Source organism: Oncorhynchus kisutch, linkage group LG13 (genome assembly GCF_002021735.2).
Source record: "Oncorhynchus kisutch isolate 150728-3 linkage group LG13, Okis_V2, whole genome shotgun sequence".
Classification (NCBI taxonomy): domain Eukaryota; kingdom Metazoa; phylum Chordata; class Actinopteri; order Salmoniformes; family Salmonidae; genus Oncorhynchus; species Oncorhynchus kisutch.
The window spans coordinates 53,396,302-53,415,662 of record NC_034186.2 but is presented as its reverse complement, the minus strand read 5'-3'; the positions used below and the strand labels follow the sequence as shown (position 1 = coordinate 53,415,662).

The 19,361-nt window shown below is 45.6% G+C and overlaps 1 protein-coding gene across 1 annotated transcript in view; it reads right to left on the bottom strand.

Annotated features, from left to right (window-relative positions):
- Window positions 1-6,935: 6,935 nt before the first annotated feature.
- Window positions 6,936-19,361, bottom strand: part of LOC109901776 (zinc finger protein 516) — a 66,419-nt gene continuing 53,993 nt past the window's right edge. The window contains exons 3-6 of the mRNA XM_031786550.1: window positions 17,853-19,214; window positions 14,615-14,719; window positions 13,254-13,321; window positions 6,936-10,042 (exon numbers count right to left, since the gene is read on the bottom strand). Of these exons, the coding sequence (XP_031642410.1) occupies window positions 9,983-10,042; window positions 13,254-13,321; window positions 14,615-14,719; window positions 17,853-19,214 (1,595 nt within the window). The 3' untranslated portion in view covers window positions 6,936-9,982. The remainder of the gene's footprint in view (window positions 10,043-13,253; window positions 13,322-14,614; window positions 14,720-17,852; window positions 19,215-19,361) is intronic.

Below are 19,361 nucleotides of genomic sequence, written 5' to 3'. Positions count from 1 at the left end.
CTTTTCTGCTCTTTTGCACACCAATATCTCTACCTGTACATGACCATCTGATCATTTATCACTCCAGTGTTAATCTGCAAAATTTTCATTATTCGCCTACCTCCTCATGCCTTTTGCACACAATGTATATAGACTCTCTTTTTTTTTTTTTTCTACTGTGTTATTGACTTGTTAATTGTTTACGCCATATGTAACTCTGTGTTGTCTGTTCACACTGCTATGCTTTATCTTGGCCAGGTCGCAGTTGCAAATGAGAACTTGTTCTCAACTAGCCTACCTGGTTAAATAAAGGTGAAATAAAAATTTAATAAAAATATAAGGAAATCAGTCAACTGAAATGAATTCATTAAGCCCTAATCCATGGATTTCACAAAAGGTAGGTGGCGTGGATCAGAAAACCAGTCAGTATCTGGTGTGACCACCATTTGCCTCATGCAGCGCGACACATATCATGCACATAGAGTTAATCAGGCTGTTGATTGTGGCCTGTGGAATGTTGTCCCATTCCTCTTCAAAGGCTGTACAAAGTTTCTGGATATTGTCGGGAACTGGCGTGCGCTGTCGTACACATTGATCCAGAGCATCCCAAACTTGCTCAATGGGTGAAATGTCTGGTGAGTATGCAGGCCATGGATGAACTGGGGCATTTTCAGCCTCCAGGAATTGTGTACAGATCCTTGCAAACCGGGGCCGCGCATTATCATGCTGAAACATGGCGGATGAATGGCGGATGAATGGCACGACAATGGGTATCTCACAGTATCTCTGCATTGAAATTGCCATCGATAAAATGCAATTGTGTTCAGTGTCCGTAGCTTATGCCTGCCCATTCCATAACCCCACTGCCACAATGGGGCACTCTGTTCACAACGTTGACATCAGCAAACTGCTCACCCACACGACACTATACACGTGCTCTGTGGTTGTGAGGCCGGTTGGACGTATTGCCAAGTTCTCTAAAATGATGTTGGAGGTGGCTTATGGTAGAGAAATTAACATTCAATTCTCTGGCAACAGTTCTGATGGATATTCCAGCAGTCAGCATGCTAATTGCACACTCTCTCAAAACTTGAGACATCTGTGGCGTTACACCTGTGTAAGGATCAGGCTGTTTAATCAGCTTCTTGATATGCCACACCTGTCAGGTGGATGGATTATCTTGGCAAATGAAAAATATCCACTAACAGAGATGCAAACAAATTTGTGAACACCATTTGAGAGAAATAAGCATGTTGTGCTTATGGAAAATTTCTGTCATATTTTATTTTAGCTCAAGAAACATGGGATGATCACTTTACATTTTGCGTTGGTATTTTTATTCAGTGTAGTTCGTTTTGAGAGGAGACAGTTGGTTCCAGAAAGTCAAGAAGAAACAGGTGTTTGTCCATTCCGGATCTCCTCTGTTTCTCCCATGGTTTCCTCCATTAGATCTCTCCTGTTGGTGTAATGAAGGATGCTCGGTAGCGTCAGTGACTGTCTCATTGGGACGTGCAGACAGAGAGTGGTTGGGGGTGAAATCGTGAGCCGCTCCCCTGCTCCCCACCACCATGCAGTCATCCATTAAAGCTGAACCTGGACTCAAATACTTAACCCATCACAGGTGCCAATAACGAGGGGCCCATGGAAAATTACAGGGGAATTTAAGTCTGCTGGCTAATGGCATTGGCACGGACAGTTTGCCAATATGCATTTAGCACTGTAGCGGTTCGGCCGGCCTGGGGTGCCTAAGGAGAGTGACACGTCTCTCTTGAGCCTGTCCAGGCGGGAGATTGGGCTGTCCGTCAGCGCCAATGCCACTGCCATTACCCATGAGCACCCACCACCACCTCTCCCCCCGTCTCCCCCGTATTACCCCTCCACCTCTCCTCTTCTCCCTCCCCCAGGGGAGAGTGACCAGTTAGAGCGATTAGATGGAACAAGAGGAGATGAGCTCAGCTGCTGTCCTCGCTGTCTCCTTCTCTGACACTCAGTCACCGAGCAATGCTGATGTGTTCATCTGCACGTTTGGTTTACACACAAAGAACACATGGGACTGCCAAGCCACAGGAAGGGACTGGCTGTTCAGTGCTCAATGTCCATGTTTTTCTTCTTTCTGTGCAGTCCTAGGAATGAGTGGGAACACATGGTAGCATTCCTCCTCCTTTATTATCTCCATGTTGTCCTTTCTGTGATTTGGCGTTGAGAGGAAGACTATAGGCATGCCACAGGGTTGGAGTTTGGAGATGAAGGGTATCGGACAGCATTTGTTTAAAGAGGGGGGAGCGGGAGCTAAAATTAGAGACGTGCACAGAAGAGACAAGAGAAAGCGACCCCCCCCCCCCCCCCCCTCTTAATCTCTAGTGATGCGGATGTCAATTGGTAAAGAGTTTGTGACCTGTAGAATAGATTCTAAACTTAAAGGGGTTTTACTACAATCCACAATCTCTGGCTTTAAGTCTTTCTCTTCTCCTTCCTTGTTGTTACTCCTCAAGAGAAGCAGGGTGGCTGTTAGGGAGAGAGAGAGAGAGAGAGAGAAAGTCAAAGCGACTGAAGTATTTCTGCCAAAAGTGTTCCATTCCATTTAAGCTGTAGGAGGAAGCAGCCACAAGCATTAGCTGGTTAAGTATCAGTAGAAAAGGGGGACATGAATGTGGAGGGGAAGACATGTGAAATGTCATTAATGTTCATTCTAATCACTTTTTGGCTATTAAGCACAAATTAGTGAAGGAGATGTTAAATGCCATGGTCTGTCCAGGGAATCATACAGAGGGTGGTGGTGGTGGGAGTGTGGGGGGCACAGAATAGGTTCTCATTTGCATACTTAAGATCCAACTTAATTCTTGCAAGGAGTGATATAAAACGAACCAGAGCGGTAAAACCGTTGATGTTGACACGTAGTGTTAAAAAGCACATACGCTTTTTTGGCAGCTGATTGCTCATTGTTCGCTGGCTCAAGGTTATTTTCTTCAGCGTGTCATCACGAGAATATCATTCCCTTAAATAATTCCACTCAGGCTTCTCTTCCTTTTTGGGCTTTAAGGTTCCAGGGGTATTTAAGACCAATCACGTCAATGTAAAAAATAATTAATCCCACCTAAAATAAATTACATGACTGGAATGTATGTATTTCCTGATTCTGTCTCAGTATTTAGTACCTTTCAGTGTTTTACAGCAGGGCCATAAATAGTTGTTGCTTATGGTTTGGTTTGGTTTGGGGTAAAACTATTAAACAGACTGATATATCTTTAAAAAATAATTACTTATCATCTCTATTCACAATTCTGTATTTGTGTGAACCCTTAAACATCCATGAAAGATAAAACAACAAACATGACATGTTATTTTAAATGAGTGACAGATGACCTCCACTCAAAGCAAAGTCCACACAGTCCTCCTATGCGTTGTGCACAGAGGGCTCTGCATCTCTCTCTTTCTCTATTTCTTTTCCTTTCTTCTTGTGGTTCATACACAGCCCCTTTCTATTCATTACTGTCAGCGTTGGTGGAGTGCAGGAGGCGCGGTGAGGCACAGGAGGCAGAGGTCACCATGTGAAGGTCCTCCTCAGGCAGGAGGAGTGCCTGTGGAAGCTGTCACTCTGACACCCTCTCCTTCTCGACCTCCCCCCAACCCGCCTTCACTCTCCTATTACCACAGGCTCCAGGTCATAACCTTTTCTGTGGCATTTGGCGATTCCGGAACCCTTTGATTAGTGCAATATTTACATATTTCTCGGTGGAGAGGGCATTCTCGTGTCACCGACACTTGAAGTGTTGTAAATGTGTTTGGCCTTTTGCCTGGATTTGCCGAGCAGAGCTCTACTGTTCTGTGTACGCGAGTGTGTGTGTGTGTTTTTACGTTTATTTAGGCCCCCTCCCCCACACGGTACAAGTGCCATTTGGTCCGGGTTGGTGTTTGATGTGGCCCTTGTCCTCCCGAAGATGGTAGTTTAGTGACTATTAGAGCAGAATGCTGCACTCTGGTGGCAGGCTCAGATCATGCCCCCTGACACAGACACAACAGAGGGCCGTACAGAGACAAGAGGCACGTAGGAGAGCAAGTCTGAAGAGACGATAGATACAGACATGTTTACGCAGTAGAACAACAGCAAAGAGCACTGAAGATATGTCCTGTGGCTGTGAAGCATACTGTACATACAGTAATACTACCACTAAGTCTGAGCTGTGTATTGTAAAGGGACGCGTGATATTTTGTGTCTCTCTGCGGTGTGAAAACAGATGTATGATCACAAACATTTATAAAATATAGGCCTAATGATTTCTATCCACAGGGGTTTTTATTTGGTCCCTCAAGTTTTTATTTATTTTTCATGGTTGGACATAAAAGACCTTACATTTTTAACACATAATATAGACACGTGATCGTAAACAATGTAAGCAAGGTTTGAAATTATTACGTTCTGGTCAAATATTATATGTTTGGGCTTCTTGAGGTCAATTTTCAGTCTACAAATGATTTGTAATGATGTTTCGGCCCCCTGACTATCCACTCAAGGGAAAATCTCCCAGCGACTGAATCTAGTTGATGATCCCCTGAAGTACTCTAAACTGCAAAAACTGCATTTCACAAGTTTATTCAAGTTCAAATGGATAAATCTATTCAGAAGGCACACATCATATCAGTCATCAAAATGGAGTCTGCTGCCTGAAGGTTGATCCTCTTTCCTCTCTCTCTCTCTCTCTCTCCCCCGTCAGTAAGACAGAAAGCAGAGATGTCAGGGAACAGGTTTCTCAGTGAGTGCTGCCTGCATGGCCGTCATGTTGGGCGGCCACTCTCAGTGACTGATGAGGGGGAGAGTGACAGGCAGCTGCTGTCTCTCTGTCTGTCCACCGGCCTGCAGGCCTCGCTGGCATTAACGTCATGTGCCATGTTCTCCGGGAAAACCTGTCACTCACCACTCAGCCAGTCAGTCCTTCTGTCAGTCAGGTCTCAAAGCACACAGTCACAGGCTAGTACATGAAAAGGACTAGTAAAGTGAGCAGCAGTACTGTCAAGTCCTAGGCAGTCAGTGTGTCTCTGCAATAGGTGGGTGGGAGACTGGGAGTCCATTTTTGAACATTGCCTCAAGTGGACTTTGGCCCTAACTAGGCAGAACATCAGAAATAGAAACAAGCTCAAGCAATTTTCTCCACATTAAAGGCCCATTGTAGCCATATTTTTAATCAAATCATTTATGTGTATTAAGTACCTCTACTGTATTCGTTTTTGATTAGAATTGCCAAAAATAGCTTTTTAGCAAAAAAACATTTCTGGGAGTGGTCTGAGTGGGCAGGGGGAAACTAGCTGTTACTAGCAGAGAAGTTTGAAACCCCAATTTACCACCTGGTGATGTCCCCTGGCAAGGTGAAACTTCCGCCCAAGCAAACCTGCTGATTAGAAGGTCCTGAGTACATTGAATTTTCAAACAGGAACTATCAAGAAATAAGACTGATCAACGTTTTTTTTTCACACTTTTAGTTAGTTTCATCAGCAATATGTTACAAAACACAGGGAAAATGCATTTTGACTGGACTGGGCCTTTAATCATATAGGTGTCAGTAAGCATTTCATTTCAAGTGTCACGTGGTTCATAAAAAATTATGGTCAACCCCTAAAAATGTATTTTTGTCCCTCCTGGTCTACCATACTTGCATCTGAAAATGGTTTATGCCTAATGAAAATGGCATGTTACTACAAATTGAAAGTCAGATCTCTGAATTATAAGGATAGTAGAATAGTGTAGATCAAGGTCGTGTTCATTAAGGCACTAAACAACAACAAAAAATGTTTTAGAACCTTATGCAACAGTAAACACAAACAAGTGTTTGTTATTGGACAAGTTCAGTTAGTCCTTCCCCATTTTCTTCCATTTGGTGCCTAATGAACATGACCCAGTACTTCTCTGGACCTGTAGGGGGAGAGTGGGATAAATTGAGCTAAAGGGGTAAGTTGAACAGCCCTTGTTTCTAAGAAATGTTGGTCAAATGTATGATTTGACCAACAATTGTGGTTAGAGATAATTAGTTCATGGAATTGGTAAAGGAAGCAACCACATGGAAAAAGTGGTAAACAAGTTAGGTCCAAAAAAACTATTTTCACCATGTGAAATGAATTGATTGTGTTAGAGGTTTCATGATGCTTGTATCTAAACCAAAGTGGATCATTTTAAGATTGTTCTATACATCAGTTGGGAGTCTCTATAAGCTTCAGTATGAGGTCCTAAATCTAGCATGAAAGTGCATCCTTGTAGCTGCGTGGGCTAATATAGTCTAAATGTTTTTAGTCAGTTAAGAACAAATGTTTATTTACAATGACGGCCTAGGAACAGTGGGTAAACTGCCTCGGCAGGTAGCCTAACCACTAGGCTACCTGCCGCCCCAAAATGTTTGCCTTGGGTAAGTTGAGCCAATGGCAAGTTGAGCAAATTGAAGTGTTTTTTCCCCCAGGTGTAATGCAAGGAATTGTCGCTGGAACGATGTTCAAAGTATTTTGTTTTTTTAAGTGTCTGTTATGTGTTAAGCCTGTGTTAAAATATGATTTAAATGATTAAAAGACAAAAAAGTGATGTTGAATTGAATTTGGGAAATTAACATAGACACGGTTTTAAAAAGGTAGCGGGAATATTTAATTCAGTCTAAAAATGTCTAGGTACCTTTAACTTAAGTCAATTGTGCCAAGATACCACTTTTTTGGACGAGCTATATTTTCAAAACTGTAATGGTAGCATGAATTCAGATTATTTCCAGAGATACACAACATCCTGAAATATAGGTAGATATCTTTGTTAGAAAGAATACTCTATTTCCTTTGACGGAGTGATCCTGAATATTCAACAAAAAAAATGGCACAACTTATCCCACCCTCCCCTACTGCATCAGAAGCCGACAGTATTCCATCAGATCCCAACAGGATGCTGCTCATTCTATCACATGCAAACAAGGGGAGACTGATGAAACCGGTTGAATGGTGCCATATTTGTGTATTTAATGTGGACATGATGACTTTACATTTTCTGCAACGATGTACAAAACTTTAACAGAACCGAGAAGGTCTCAGACGAGGTAGAGCTTTCACATCGGGGACAGTGAAAACAAAGTATAAAAACACATCTGAAAATAATCAAATTAAACGTCTCCTGTCTGCTTCTCCTCTGATCACTGTAACTAATAAATACAGATGTCAACCAAATACATTCCAAATAATGTCATCTACGGAACAATTACAATGTATTTCATTACAAATAAAAAGCCAACACACACACAACTTGGATACATTGTTAAAACCCCAACCAAATAGAAATAATGATTTCCACCACGTTCTTTGGGAGGGTAACCATGGTCTTTGGGAGGGTAACCATGGCTATCTACTGAAGAAGTTCTACTTTTTTTTTAGCAAAGAGAGAGAGAGACTAAAAACACACTCTTTATGAAACATATTTATGCGCCTAATCGTTCTCCATTCGAAAACTGAACTGAGCAGTGTAATAAAATAAACAAACGCCCAAAAAATTAAATACACATAGCAAATGATATTAAATGAATCATGGATGTCTATAATAATAGAACAAGACAGAAGACAGTTATAACGGGTTAAAGCAGTAACCTAGACTAAGTGCACCGGAAATGCCATTTGGTATCTAACGCTGTAACGGGTTCGGTAAGATTATAATACAGACACACACACTTTACATACACACACACACGCACAAATGCTCACTCTCTCACTCCCGCGTGGTCTGCTCATATCTGCTAAGTCACACTTGGGAGTACAAATGTGTATTTTAGGAGTTCATCTTAAAGGGTCATTCTGTACAACAGTATTTAAGGGCACTAATTATTAAGGACACTACTTGATAGGCTATATTATCCGTTTCAAGTATTTGACTATTCTCATCTTTAATATACACGTACAGTATGTGTAGGTATACGCAAGCACACTGTTGTATGCATATTCAACCAACCATATAAAGTAACTGACACAGAAATGGTTTCATCTTGTGTTCATGTAAAAACTACTACCGAGGTCTCAAAGTAGACAGTATTATATCCCATGACAATAATTCCATATCTTTGAATCCCCGCCCAATTTTTATAAAAAAAAAAATTCTAAACAGCTGATAATTATTCACTTCTATCTGTCTCACACTTTGCCATTTGCAGTGTCTTGTACAGTGCACGTGGCCTTGCGTGTATACAACGTTTGCTCAAAAAGACTGTCTGACCAATAGTCTGCTTGTCTGAACAAACATGTTGACATCCCATCCCACCAAAACAAGAATTACTAACTTATTAGAGCTTCACCTCACCTGGGTGGTGTTCATTAGGCACCCAACGGAAGAAGGTGGACTGAAACAGGGAGGGCCCTTCTGGATTTGTCCAATCAGAAATGCTCATTTTTGTTTTCCGTTGCAAAATGTGTTTTTTTGGTGTCTGTCCTAACAAACAGGTAATCCAATAGTCATAGGCATGGCTATGAATCCAAGAGGCGTTTTATGAGGGTGAATGCAACTTTGAGAAAAACATCACACATGTGGTTACAGTGAAGCCTCTCCTTATATCGTATACAGTATACAAGCATGGCTTTGGTCCTCAATTCATACCTGGCTGTACAAAAACCAAAACAAGCTTTTATTGCAAAGGAGGTAGTATGCAAAGCGTCTAAAGGGAGTCTAATACGCAGAGGTAATCAAGGAGGGGCAAAACACACACGCACACACACAAGCAGCACACACACAAGCCGCACACACACACACACCAACCCTGCGACGGCTCCGCAACCATCAGAAACAAAACACTGTCTCCAACAATGCTCCCTGAAAGCTCTAGACGCCTGACCCCCCCCCCCCCCCCCCCCCCCCCCAAAAAAAAGCTACTGTTGTGAGGACTAGCTTTTAGGAGTGTACTCTTAAGTAAGAAAAGAGAGTAAGGGCAACTTGAACCAAACAGTCCGACCACTTTATTCCTGCTAAGAGGTTTCAGTAAGTGGGTCTAATTTGAGGTTGGAGGTGTGGGTGTGGGAGGAGGACTACGCTCGGATCAGAGGGATCAGAAAACGGCCTCTTCTTCTCCTCCCAATAATTGAACGACTGTTAAAACCGCACGCTCGTTTATACCCCCCCATTTAAAGCACAGACTCTTTTTAATGAGCAGCAAAGCAGGCACCTCCTCTCACACTGTCATTAGCCCTCTCTCCTTCCTTCCCTCTCTCACTCTCTCTCTCTCTCTTGTTCTCTCTCTTTAATGACCGGCCAAACAGCCTCGGAGTCAGATCGTGTAGTGGTCACCTCACTACAGCCAATCATACTGGACTCATCATAGTGGTGCTCGAGAGGATAGAACACACACACACACACACACACAGTCTTGAGCTTGTCAAGTTAGCTGCAATCGGAGGGTTAGCTAAGTGAGTTCAGTTCAGTCAGTGTATACATCACCAACTTGGCTGCTCCATTCTGCCGTGTGTTATTAAGGGATCAGTGTCCTGAGGAATGCACAAAACCATTTAATCACAATCTAAATCAAATGGGGAAAAATAGGAAAATGGAAAGCTATACGAACGTCGCTATGCCACCATGCCATCCTTGCCCATGGGTCCACAGAGGAAACAAAACAGCATTTGGTTGTGTCCGATTTTTCTTCTCTTTCCAAGAAATCCTTTTATTTCTTATTTTTAAACACATTTCAAATAGTCCTGGTAATATTTCATCTAAAAGGGCAATAGGGGTGACTTCATTATGATGTCACTCTGTCAGGTGGTGTCTCTGACACATCTCTCAGGTCTCTCTGCTGTCTTTGGGGAGGGGCTGGGAATATGGATGGAGTCTCTATCTCTATCTTAGGCCCTGGGGATGTCACGTTGGTGGGTCTGTTATTAGGTCGGGGTGGTGGGTGAGAACCACCACCCCGAACCTGCTCCTCCTCCTGCTCGGGGCCCAGTCCCGGTGGTCTGTAATCAGGGTACTGGGCGTTGTCGAAATGCACGTGGTGGACACTCTGGACATGGGTCTTTAGGTTCCCTTTCTGAGAGGCTCGGTACGGGCAGAGGCAGCACCGGAACGGTCTCTCCCCTTTGGGACACACACAACAACACACACAGAGGTCACACGTAGAGTTCAAAGGTCACACAGAGGGCAGACATGGCCTAACTTTTCAGAGAGTACAGGCGGCGGCAGAAATCTCCCCTGGAACGATTTCATTTGCGTGGGATCTAATACGAGGAACAATACATAAAATGACGTACACCATACTGGGACTGTAGTTAAACAGCACAATGAAGAAGACATGAACACATACACACAGTTATAACACAAAACAGGCACAAAAACTAAGTTAACCCCAAATCATGAAACCTCATGGCAACAGACTTCTAACCATGAAAATATGCTGCACCTGATTCCCAAAAACAACATGTTCACTTTCCTCTTTTCTAACCGACATGAACCTGCCCTCGTCTCCTGTGAGAGAAGCCTGACGTGTGTGGAAAAGGGCCACACAACCCTGATGTCAGTGAAGTCCTACTTCATTTCTCTCTCTCTTTCCCTCAATCAGCCGGCCCCGCCCACTCGCTTTGCTAATTAGACTGACCTACAACGGCTCTGACGCCATCACATAAATAAGCAGCAGCACACCTGAACTAAACAAATGACAGTGCCATTTAATTGCGCCTAATTATCATTATGATAAATGGAAGAATATAAATGGGGGAAAACAAATGACTCCTTCTGCCCTCAACCTCTCATTCCCTCTCTGTTACCTGAAGAAGAAACAGGAAAATATGTGTGTTATCATACATCATTATATTGCGGTGGGGGAAATAAAACCACAAAAATACACAATTAATCACACGGAATCTAAAAGCAGAGCCAGGCGATCAGGCGGGCAGGTTGAGACGTGAGCGGAAAGCGAGCACCTCTAGGACACCGTCGTCCTGTTAGGAAGAGAGGCGGGGAGGCAGGCTGGATGGGAGTGGTGCACTAAATTACACTAAAGGTTATCGTCACTGTAAAGCACCGCCAACACTACATCTAATTGGACCCCGACGCTGTTTCTGCTTCCATCATTCATAGCGTTGCGATAAATTTGCGGATGGGTGATTCATTAAGATGGAGGTGCGGCTTGCAGACCTGGCTCTTTCCGAATGTCAAAGCAGAGGAGATTTACCTCACCTAACCCTCTCTCTCTCTCCCCCCCCCCCCCCCCCCTCTCTCTCTCTCTCAGAAAACTTTCATCTGATGCAGAGAGAAAAGAGACATTTTGTGTGTTCTCAGGGCCAATCCTTCACACAGGGACAGACTACCAGAACTGTATTGTTGCCGTCTATGGTTCTAGTCTCTTGGTGACATAGTGACAACAAGAAATATGGGCAGTCTGAAAGCGGATGATTCCAGAAGGACACATAACTCATAGTGAAAAAGACAGAATGAATATAAAACAATAAGGACATGAGCACCAGCAAACATGCATGCAGGCAAACATACACAGACAAACACATGCAGGCAAACATACACAGACAAACATACACAGACAAACACATGCACACAAACATATACACAGACAAACACATGCAGGCAAACATACACAGACAAACACATGCACACAAACATATACACAGACAAACACATGCAGGCAAACATACACAGACAAACACATGCACACAAACATATACACAGACAAACACATGCAGGCAAACATACACAGACAAACACATGCACACAAACATATACAGAGACAAACACATGCAGGCAAACATACACAGACAAACACATGCACACAAACATATACACAGACAAACACATGCAGGCAAACATACACAGACAAACACATGCACACAAACATATACACAGACAAACACATGCAGGCAAACATACACAGACAAACACATGCACACAAACATATACACAGACAAACACATGCAGGCAAACATACACAGACAAACACATGCACACAAACATATACACAGACAAACACATGCAGGCAAACATACACAGACAAACACATGCAGGCAAACATATACACAGACAAACACATGCACACAAACATATACACAGACAAACACATGCAGGCAAACATACACAGACAAACACATGCAGGCAAACATATACACAGACAAACACATGCACACAAACATATACACAGACAAACACATGCACACAAACATATACACAGACAAACACAAACACATGCACACAAACATATACACAGACAAACACATGCACACAAACATATACACAGACAAACACATGCAGGCAAACATACACAGACAAACACATGCACACAAACATATACACAGACAAACACATGCAGGCAAACATACACAGACAAACACATGCACACAAACATATACACAGACAAACACATGCAGGCAAACATACACAGACAAACACATGCACACAAACATACACAGACAAACACATGCAGGCAAACATACACAGACAAACACATGCAGGCAAACATACACAGACAAACACATGCAAACACATGCACGCAAACATATACACAGACAAACACATGCACACAAACATATACACAGACAAACACATGCACACAAACATATACACAGACAAACACATGCACGCAAACATATACACAGACAAACACATGCACGCAAACATATGCACAGACAAACACATGCACGTAAACATATACACAGACAAACACATGCACACAAACATATACACAGACAAACACATGCACACAAACATATACACAGACAAACACATGCACACAAACATATACACAGACAAACACATGCACACAAACATATACACAGACAAACACAAACACATGCACACAAACATATACACAGACAAACACATGCACACAAACATATACACAGACAAACACATGCACACAAACATATACACAGACAAACACATGCACGCAAACATATACACAGACAAACACATGCACGCAAACATATACACAGACAAACACATGCACGCAAACATATACACAGACAAACACATGCACGCAAACATATACACAGACAAACACATGCACGCAAACATATACACAGACAAACACATGCACGCAAACATATACACAGACAAACACATGCACGCAAACATATACACAGACAAACATATACACAGACAAACATATACACAGACAAACATATACACAGACAAACACATGCACGCAAACACATGCACGCAAACATATACACAGACAAACATATACACAGACAAACATATACACAGACAAACATATACACAGAAAACTAACGGGCATAAGCAATGGGAAGCAGCAACCCAACGTGAATGGATGGGAACAACATACTTGTTTGGGAGCTTCCGAGGGGTTGGTTTGAGCGTCAGCACCTCGGAGTCCGTTATAATCAAACACGACTGTGGGGAAGAAGGAGGGTGGGGGAGGGATAGGGGGGTGGGGGGGGCTTGTTAAAAAAAAGAAGCTCACCAGCATCACCACAGCAACGACCAGTTAGTTAGAGAGAGACAACACAACAACAGCAGAGCAGAGTGGAGTTAGATGATGATGATGATGATGATGAGACCTGGTGGAGTGAAGCCAGTGATTTAATATGACACAGACATGCTAATGGGAGGCCTTGGGGTGACTGGCCTTTCGCGTGAGGATGACGTCCATGCTGAATAAAACCATCGGTGACAACATTAATTACAGCTCACTCTCTCTCTGTGTGTGTGTGTGTGTGTAGGGGGTAAAGTGTGTGTGTGTGTGTTTGCGCTGTGAGTGTGTGTTTGTACGGTGTGTGTGTAGGGGTAAAGTGTGTGTGTGTGTGTGCATGCCTGCACACGCTCGTGTGTGTTTACAGTGGATGCTGAGGGGGAAGAGGACTCCCTCTGCATCACTTACCGTTTGGCTCCTGTCACTTAGCATCACTGGCTGTGCCACAAATCATTCACACTCTCCATAAAGAAGTTACTTATCTCACTGTCTACCACTATTACAGCTGGCCCCCACTGATGGACATGACCAGAGAGGAGAGGAGAGGAGAAAGAGGACAAAGGAGAGGAGGAGCAGACGAGAGGAAGAGATAAGAAAGGAGGCACAACAACTGGCTTGGCTGCTGAACAAGGATGAGTGATAATGGAGACATATGTGGGCATGATGGACAAATCCTATGGTTCACTAGCGTGCACAATTCCTTCCCTCTAACTGACACGTGATTAATAATGTAGAATATTTGTCACAGGTCAGCAAATCATATTCGTTTACAACCTACAGACAGCTATTCTGGTCAAGGGCAAAGAATGAACCCACAGGCCGAGGAGCGCAAATGAACAAATAATCTAGTTGAATGTTACTGATGTTCAGTATTGGATATGTGATTGTATGTGTATGTGTGTGTGTACACGTGTGTGTGTGTGTGTGTGTGTACAGGCATATGTGTTTGTGCGCACATACATGTGCACTTGTGCATGTGTATTCACACACGTGCGTATGTATGTGCTTGCGTGTGTGCGTCTATGCGTGTGTGTGTGTGCGCGTGTGTGTTAATCTCCATTTACCTGTGTGGGATCTCATGTGTGTGTGTGTGTGTGTGTGTGTGTGTGTGTGTGTGTGTGTGTGTGTGTGTGTGTGTGTGTGTGTGTGTGTGTGTGTGTGTGTGTGTGTGTGTGTGTGTGTGTGTGCGCGCGTGTGTGTTAATCTCCATTTACCTGTGTGGGATCTCATGTGTGTGCGGAGGTGACTGGGCTGACTGAAGCTCTTCCCACACTCTTGGCAGCCGTATTCCCCTTGTCGAACCAGAGACCTCAGCATCCCTATAACACAGACAGAGAGGAACACGGGCTAAAATGTCATCTTAAGCGTCCTCTGTGACGACACAGAGAGAGGGACACGGGAAGAGAGAAAAAGAGGTAACAGGGAACGAGTACGGGGAATGGGGAATTGAGAGAAGAAAAAAAATGAAAATCCACACAAAAGTCCCGACGACCAAAATGAAGACGTAGAGATGGATGGGAGGATGGAAAGAAAGAAGGAGAGGTAGAAGGGAAGGACTAAATGAAGGGCGGCACCTGGTGCCTCGACCTCTGAATGCTCTGCTATGAAAAGCCAACTGGCATTTACCCCTGAGGTGCTGACCTGTTGCACACTCTGCAACCACTGTGATTATTATGTGACCCTGCTGGTCATCTATGACCGTTTGAACATCTTGAAGAACGATCTGGCCTTAATGGCCATGTACTCTTATAATATCCACCGGCACAGGTCAAGGCAGAGATGGCATGACCTTCCAGAGAGGACAGGTGGTGGCAGAACTCTCCCCTTGAGCGATTTCATTTGGGAGTCATTTAATACGACGAACAATACATAAAATGACGTAAACTATGTACTCTTATAATCTCCACCAGCACAGCCAGAAGACGGCTGGCACCCCCTCAGAGCCTGATTCCTCTCTTAGGTTTCTTCCTAGGTTCCTGCCTTTCAAAGGAGTTTTTCTTAGCAACCATGCTTCTACATCTACATTGCTTGCTCTTCGGGGCTTTAGGCTGGGTTTCTATATAAACACTTTGTGACATCTGCTGATGTAAAAAGGGATTTATAATCACATGTAATTGATTGATTGGAAGTATATGAATGGAACACAGGGCCATAAAGGAGTAGACACCGACAGACATGGTCAGACGAGTCTCTCGTCTCTGGCTGGTGAGAGCTAGTCTCGACTCTAGTAGAGGAGAGTAGAGTATAGAGAAGGAAGCATCATTAGTATGTCTAATGTGTCATTATGGGAGGCTAGCTCCAGGGGTTGGACTGCAGCTGTCACACAGCATCATCTCAGGCTCTGACAGGCAGACACACACAGCTACACGGCCGCCGCATAAATTACAGCCAATTAAAACGCCCCGGCTGTGATGTGCCCGCTCCGCTGCCCGGCCCGCGTGTCACATGTCAGGTGTGTGTGTGTGTGTGTTTGAGAGAGAGAGAGAGAGAGAGCGAGTGTGTTCTGTTTATTTGTACGTGTGTGTACATGTGCAGAAGGGGAATATAAAAGATCTTTGGCGTGTCATCCGGTGATGCAGGATGCAAGGAGGCAGCAGGAAGACGAGAGAGACCAACTTGGTCCATCCATCGTCACATATCCCCTGTCCTCCCCACCACCGCCACTACCAACCCCTCCTATGACCTCTTCCCCTGCCAGCCAAAAAGCCCTTGGGGTGTGTGCAGTGAGTGAGGGGGTGAGTTCCCAGCCCTGCCTTGGCATGTACCTGGGCTCGTGGTACCCGCTGGTGGTATGGGTGACAGGGGAGGGGAGGTGACTGAGAGTGTCTCTGGCAGATCTAACCCTGCCTGGCCCCAGAAAACATCCAGCCAGACCCACAAGCCTCTCTCTCTCTCCCTCTGAGGCACCAATGAAAGACAAGTGAGCTGGACTAAACACACACACACACACACACACACCACCCCCCTGCCACACACACACAAACAACACACATCCTGGCTTTCTCAAAAAAAGGTCACTTTATAGCATCTGACTCAAAGGGCTAAGGCGGAGCGTGACGGTATCTGCCTGGACGGGTGACAGCGATGTCATACGTCTGCCTCCCAGGCTGTTTTCTCTCTCTGGAACATGGGGAGGAATAGAAGCCTGGCAGCTGGGTGTCTTAAGCAGAGGCCCACTTGACCTTAGGAAAGCAGCAGCAGAATACGGGGGAGATTCAGGATGTTTTGGTAATCACCATTTCTAAAGCAGCTGCTGCTGGGTTAATTATTATGTCTCTACCCCCCCGTCTGTGAGAGTATCATCAGCCGGAGTCCTGAACCAAACAGTTGGCGACAGGTCACCGGGAGAGCGGAGATATGCCTTGCAGAACAGAGACCCACGAAGGTCCTGCCACATCTTTCACTGTTATAACATCACTCCCTACCAGTGGAGGCTGGTAGGAGGCGTTATAGGAGGACGGGATCATTGTAACGGCTGGAATGGAATCCATGGAACGGATTCAAATGTGTGGTTCCCATATGTTTGATGTGTTTCATACCATTCCATGTATTCCATTGTCGCGGTTACTATGAGCCCGTCCTCCTATAGCTCCACCAGCCGCCATTGCTCCCTACATACAGAACACACACTGCCCCAGATACAGCCTTTTTACAATATACAGTACCTTGTGTGCTCCTACACACACACACACACACACACATGTATTCTGACACGGTCAGCACACACACGCACACACACAGCTACTTTAATGCATCTCCCTTTCATTATTTATGCTCCTGTCAGACTGGCCAGTCGGCCTGTCTATCAATCAGCTTCGGCCAGATGGTGTGTGTGTAGGCGTGCGAGTGTGTTTGTGTGCGTGCGTGCGCGGTGTGTGTGCATGCCTGCATACATGTGTGTGTGTGTGTGTGTACACAACTGAGCATGTGTGTTTGTGTTGACCACCTCAGGGGCCATTCCTGCTGGCAGATCCAGTCCAGTGAATCTCCCTGCCACATGTGACATGAGCTGTCAATCAGCGAGCCAAAAAAGGTCTGCTCAACATCTCCTCACATTTGGCCTTTCCTCTAAACACATGATCCTAAGGCATGTTTATCATCATCCCTACTACCCTCCTCAATGTCTCCCCTTCTCATCACGGCACTGACAGGCTGCCCACATAACATAGATGAAAAACATGTCTGAGGATCTGAGTATTAGAGTAGGCCTAAATGTAGAAAAAAAAACGACATTTTTTCCCCTCGCTGTTTGTGAGAAGGGTGAGTCTTGTGCCAGAGGGTGACTTTACCGTCATTAAAGATCTCTTGTGAGAGTGGCAAACAATGAGTGGACGTTCCCTCTGTTTACTTGATGTTATTTTGTGTCCAGGTCATGTGCCAAGTTGGCTAAACATACTTTCCTATCTATTTAAAGGACCTAAGGTTGTTTGACAGCTCTGCCCTGGCTCTTACCTGTGGGGTCCAGTAGGGGGTTGGCGGCGCCCCAGCGGTGGTAGAGTGTCGCCAGGTCATTGGAGTTGCAGTTCTTCAGGAAGCTCAAGATGTCCATGGGCAGCTCTGGTGTCTCCACCCTCCGTGCCTCCTCCTGTTTCACCTCCGCATGCTGGGCTGAGGAGGAGTAGGAGGAAGAGGCGGAGGATACCTGGACGGCGCTCCCTAGTGTCTGGGAGTGGGAGGCTCCGTAGCCCTGGCCTGCCGTGGTGGTGTTGTGGGCTGGGCGCTCTGCCCTGGGTCTGCCCTGGGACTGGGGGTGAGACTGGGTGTGGGATTGGGAGCTGCTGGACTTGGGCTGGGGCTGAGGCGAGCTCCTGGCTCTGCTGTACTCTGCCAGGCCATGTTTGCTGGACAGCATAAATCCAAGGCCTTCCTGAGGCAACATGTACCTATCCACCAGCCTGGTGGTTCCTCCAACACTAGGGCTAGGGGCTGAGGGTCGCTGGGGAGCCCCGGCCGCAGTGCTCTTCTCCAGGGAGCCGGTCGAGGAGCCTCCCCGTGGGTAGATCTCCACCCTGGGCCTGGAGTTGGAGCGAGAGCGGTGGCCCTGATCCGGCACAGCCTCGCCTCTCTGTCTGCTGCCTGCCCTGGGAGGCCGCACACTCTGGGAGCCTGAGGCAGAGGAGGAGGATCCTTGTGTGGAGGAGGAAGAGGTGCTGGGTTGACTGGCTGCCCTGTCCCTGCCGTCTTTCTTCTGGCCCCCATTCAACGATGGGGGACGTGTGCGGGGGGTGCGCACCACAGGGGGCAACGGGGGACACTCCCTCCCATCCAGAGCAGGAGGAGGGCCCGTGCGTCTCCTGGAGGACGAACCCTCTCGGGGGCCCTTGAAGCCATTCTTCAGGAGGGCCCATTTGGGGGCCAGGGCACTGCTGTTGATACGATGGGCGACAGTCTGGTGCATCCACAGCACCTCCAGGTAGTGGGTGGAGTGGGAGCAGTAGGAGCACTTATGACTGGGCAGGCCCTTCTGCTGAAGGACTGAAGAGGCCGGGCCCCTGTGGCCCTCGGCTCTCACACACAGGTCCAGAGGAGCAACATGGTGAGGGTCAGAGGGTGAACTGCTCTCGGCGGTGCATTTGTCTCTTGACGGCCGGGCAGAGAGGTAAGGGTGGGGGGCAGAGGATTGAGCCAGCCCATCGAGGAGGGCCCTCTTCAGCTTGGGGAAGCTACTGGGGGTGCCTCTCTCAGAGTTGGAGCTGGGGTTGGGAATTGGAATGGGGCGGCCGTCACAGGTGTGCTGGAGACGTAGATGGGACAGGAAGGCAGAGGACTCTGTGCTGACAAAGTCACACAGGCTGCAGGCGTAAGGCTTCTCATCTGTGGAAGTAAAAACAGAACAGAGATGGTTTGATACTACTTGAGTAAAAGTCTAAAAGTATCTGGTGGAAAAAGTACAAAATGTTCATACTTGAGTAAAAAGTAATTGCATCAAATTCTTTATATTATATTAAGCAAACCAGATGT